This window comes from Colobus angolensis, unplaced genomic scaffold (genome assembly GCF_000951035.1).
Source record: "Colobus angolensis palliatus isolate OR3802 unplaced genomic scaffold, Cang.pa_1.0 Scaffold66, whole genome shotgun sequence".
NCBI classification, from domain to species: domain Eukaryota; kingdom Metazoa; phylum Chordata; class Mammalia; order Primates; family Cercopithecidae; genus Colobus; species Colobus angolensis.
Window position 1 is genome coordinate 215,799 of NW_012120265.1, and position 2,817 is coordinate 218,615.

A 2,817-nucleotide genomic window follows, 5' to 3' on the forward strand; every position below is an offset into this window, starting at 1 on the left:
GTCTCTACTAAAAATACAAAAATTAGGTAGGTGTGGTGGCAGGCGCCTGTAGTCCCAGCTACTTGGGAGGCTGAGGCAAGAGAACTGCTTGAACCTGGGAGGCAGAGGTTGCCATGAGCCAAGATCGCGCCACTGCACTCCAGCCTGGTGACAGAGCAAGACTCGGTCTCAAAAAAGAAAGAAACAAGAAAAACAAACGAATTCAGCAACCCCTGTGCACTGCACATTTCCTTCCTGGGGTGGGTGGGAAGGAAACAGCAGGACCTACCACAGCGAACTCGTCTCGGTCCAAGTGCCCATCCTTGTCAATGTCACTGAGGTCCCAGACCTGCAAGGGAGAGACCAGCATGGGTTACTGTGGGAGGAAAGACTGGGTGAGACTGAGACCACCTCCCAGAACTCAGACTCTCAGCCATGGCACTCACTGGGCTCAGGACAAGGAAGTCAATATATATTTCAGAACCAGTCTTCGAGTTCTCAGAAAAACCATCACCTGTGAAGTACTGTCAACTACCAGATGCATGGTTTGACAATCATCATGATTATAATCATGGCCAAGGCCATACTTTAAACTTAGCCTGAGTTTCCTCTTTATCGTCTTACAGAGACATCTTAGAAAAGACAGCTTTGATTGAGTACAGGTGTTGCCCTAAACACCCACACTCCCTACGCTCACTCCTGCAAACCCCACCCCTCCCTTGCATTCTCAGCTGGGCAGGGCTGTGAGCTCATGTCTGAGCATGTCTGTGGGTCTCGTCTCCTCTCCCCAGCAGTGGATGGTGAGACAGGTGTCAGGTCCACTCAGTGCGCTGAAGAGGAGGCAGGCAGGCAGGCGTGGGTTCTGGACTGTGCCTAAGACACGTGCAGATCTCAAGCACCATTATGCTGCCAGCTTCCTAACCCATGCCAGCCTTCCTGGATGGGCACACCTGCCTTCCAGGCCAATGCTGGGCAGGATGCCAGTCCCTGGATCTAAGAAGATGCCCACTGCTCTATCCATAATGCTTCATGTGTCACCATCACCCTTCCCCAGCCAATCATCAGGGCTTCAGTCCATGCAGGTTTCTCACATCTGGGTCCTCCTCTCCACCTCTGCTGCTGCGCCCGAGGCTCATGACTCCCCAGCTCGCACAGCCAAGAGCCTCCAGCTGGCCTCCCTATCCCAGTCTTGTCCCTATGGCTACCACAGGGACTGCTCTAGAACCCACACCTGACCCTGCCTCACCCTGCTCCTCAGCCTGGCAGATGGGGCCCTGTCACCTGGCTGCTGCTCAGCCCCTGATGGTAGCAGGTCCCTGCACCCCAGCCCAGCCTCCACAGACTCCATGGGGTCCTCCACCTACTTTGCCAGGGATCCAGGACTCCAACAGGCCTTTCTGGCTCCACAGTCCTCCCTCAGCCCAGGCCTTCCCCTCCTCGGCACTACTGCCTGTTAGGGCCGGATCACTCTCTGGGGTGTGGGCCATGACATGCACTGCAGGGCATTGAGCAGCGTTCCTGGCCTTGACCCACCAGATGCCAGCAGCACCCGACCCAGGTGTGACAACCAAAAATGTCTCCAGGCATTGCCCAATGTCCCCTGGGGGCCCTGGGGGGCAGAAGCGCCCAGGGGGAGCCCTGGCCCTAACTGGCATGCCAGGCTACCTGCGGCCTCTGTGCCGTCACTCAAGCTGCCCACATGCCCAGACTTCCACCAGAGTCTCCCTCACCCTGGAGGATGTGACCAGGGGCACCTCTTCTAGAAAGTCTTCCCTGGCTGCCCTGCTCCCCGTGCTCGAGTGGTCAGGGGCCCTCCCCTCTACCACTGTCCTCACTGGGCCAAACTGTGATTATCAGGGATGCTGTGGGGGGTGTCTAATGGACAGGGCAGGTGAAGAGGGCAGGCTCTGGGGACAGCTGCTCCAGAATGCACACTGGATCCTGCCCCGCCCTACCTGCAATAGGACCTCATCCCTTATCCACCCTTCCACAACTGTGCAACCAGGGTGACTTCCCAACCACCCTGAACATCTGCTTCCCCATCTGAAAAACAGGGGGTGGAGGGGTGTGAGACACAGTCCTTAACAGCATGGCTGCAAGTGCTGGATGTGTGTCTTCATGCAGAGCACTAGGGCCTGGCCTGCACATACTAAGCCCCCAGTAAATAAGTAAATAAGTAAAAGCATCTTGGCTATTACTTATTTGACTTCTTTGATAGTACCTAATCATCCCCACCTTCCCACTGCCCAGCACAAGGCATAGTCCACTGCAGGCTCTGAAAAATGCTTACTGAATGACTGACCAGATGCATGATGTGTGGGTGCCTGGATGCACAGATGGATAACGGCACGGATGCAAGTGTGCACAGATGAATGCATAAATATGGACATACAGGGACATGTCAGCATAGATGTATGGGCACAAAGATGCATGCACAGATGTGTGGATAAATACATTGCATGGGCATGTGCACACATAGATGAATGGATCATAGGGATGCAGAGGGACATGGGTGCATAGATGCATGGATACAAAGATGCATGCATGGCTGAGCATAGTGGCTCACGTCTGTCATCCATCCCAGCACTTTGGGAGTCCAAGGCGGGCGGATCACCTGAGACCAGGAGTTCGAGACCAGCCTGGCCAACATGGTGAAACCCAATCTCTACTAAAAATATAAAAATTAGCTGGGCGTTATGGCATGCACCCATGGTCCCAGCTACTCAGGAGGCTGAGACAGGAGAATCACTTGAACCAGGGAGGCAGAGGTTGCAGTGAGCCAAGATGGCGCCAGTGCACTCCAGCCTGGGCGACAGCGAGACTTCATCTCAGAAAAAA

The 2,817-nt window shown here is 54.8% G+C and overlaps 1 protein-coding gene across 1 annotated transcript in view; it reads right to left on the reverse strand.

Annotated features, from left to right (window-relative positions):
- The window catches only part of EPS15L1 (epidermal growth factor receptor pathway substrate 15-like 1), a 110,306-nt gene that overhangs the window by 78,963 nt on the left and 28,526 nt on the right, over nt 1-2,817 (reverse strand). The window contains exon 8 of the mRNA XM_011925892.1: nt 269-328. Coding sequence (XP_011781282.1) covers nt 269-328 — 60 coding nt within the window. The remainder of the gene's footprint in view (nt 1-268; nt 329-2,817) is intronic.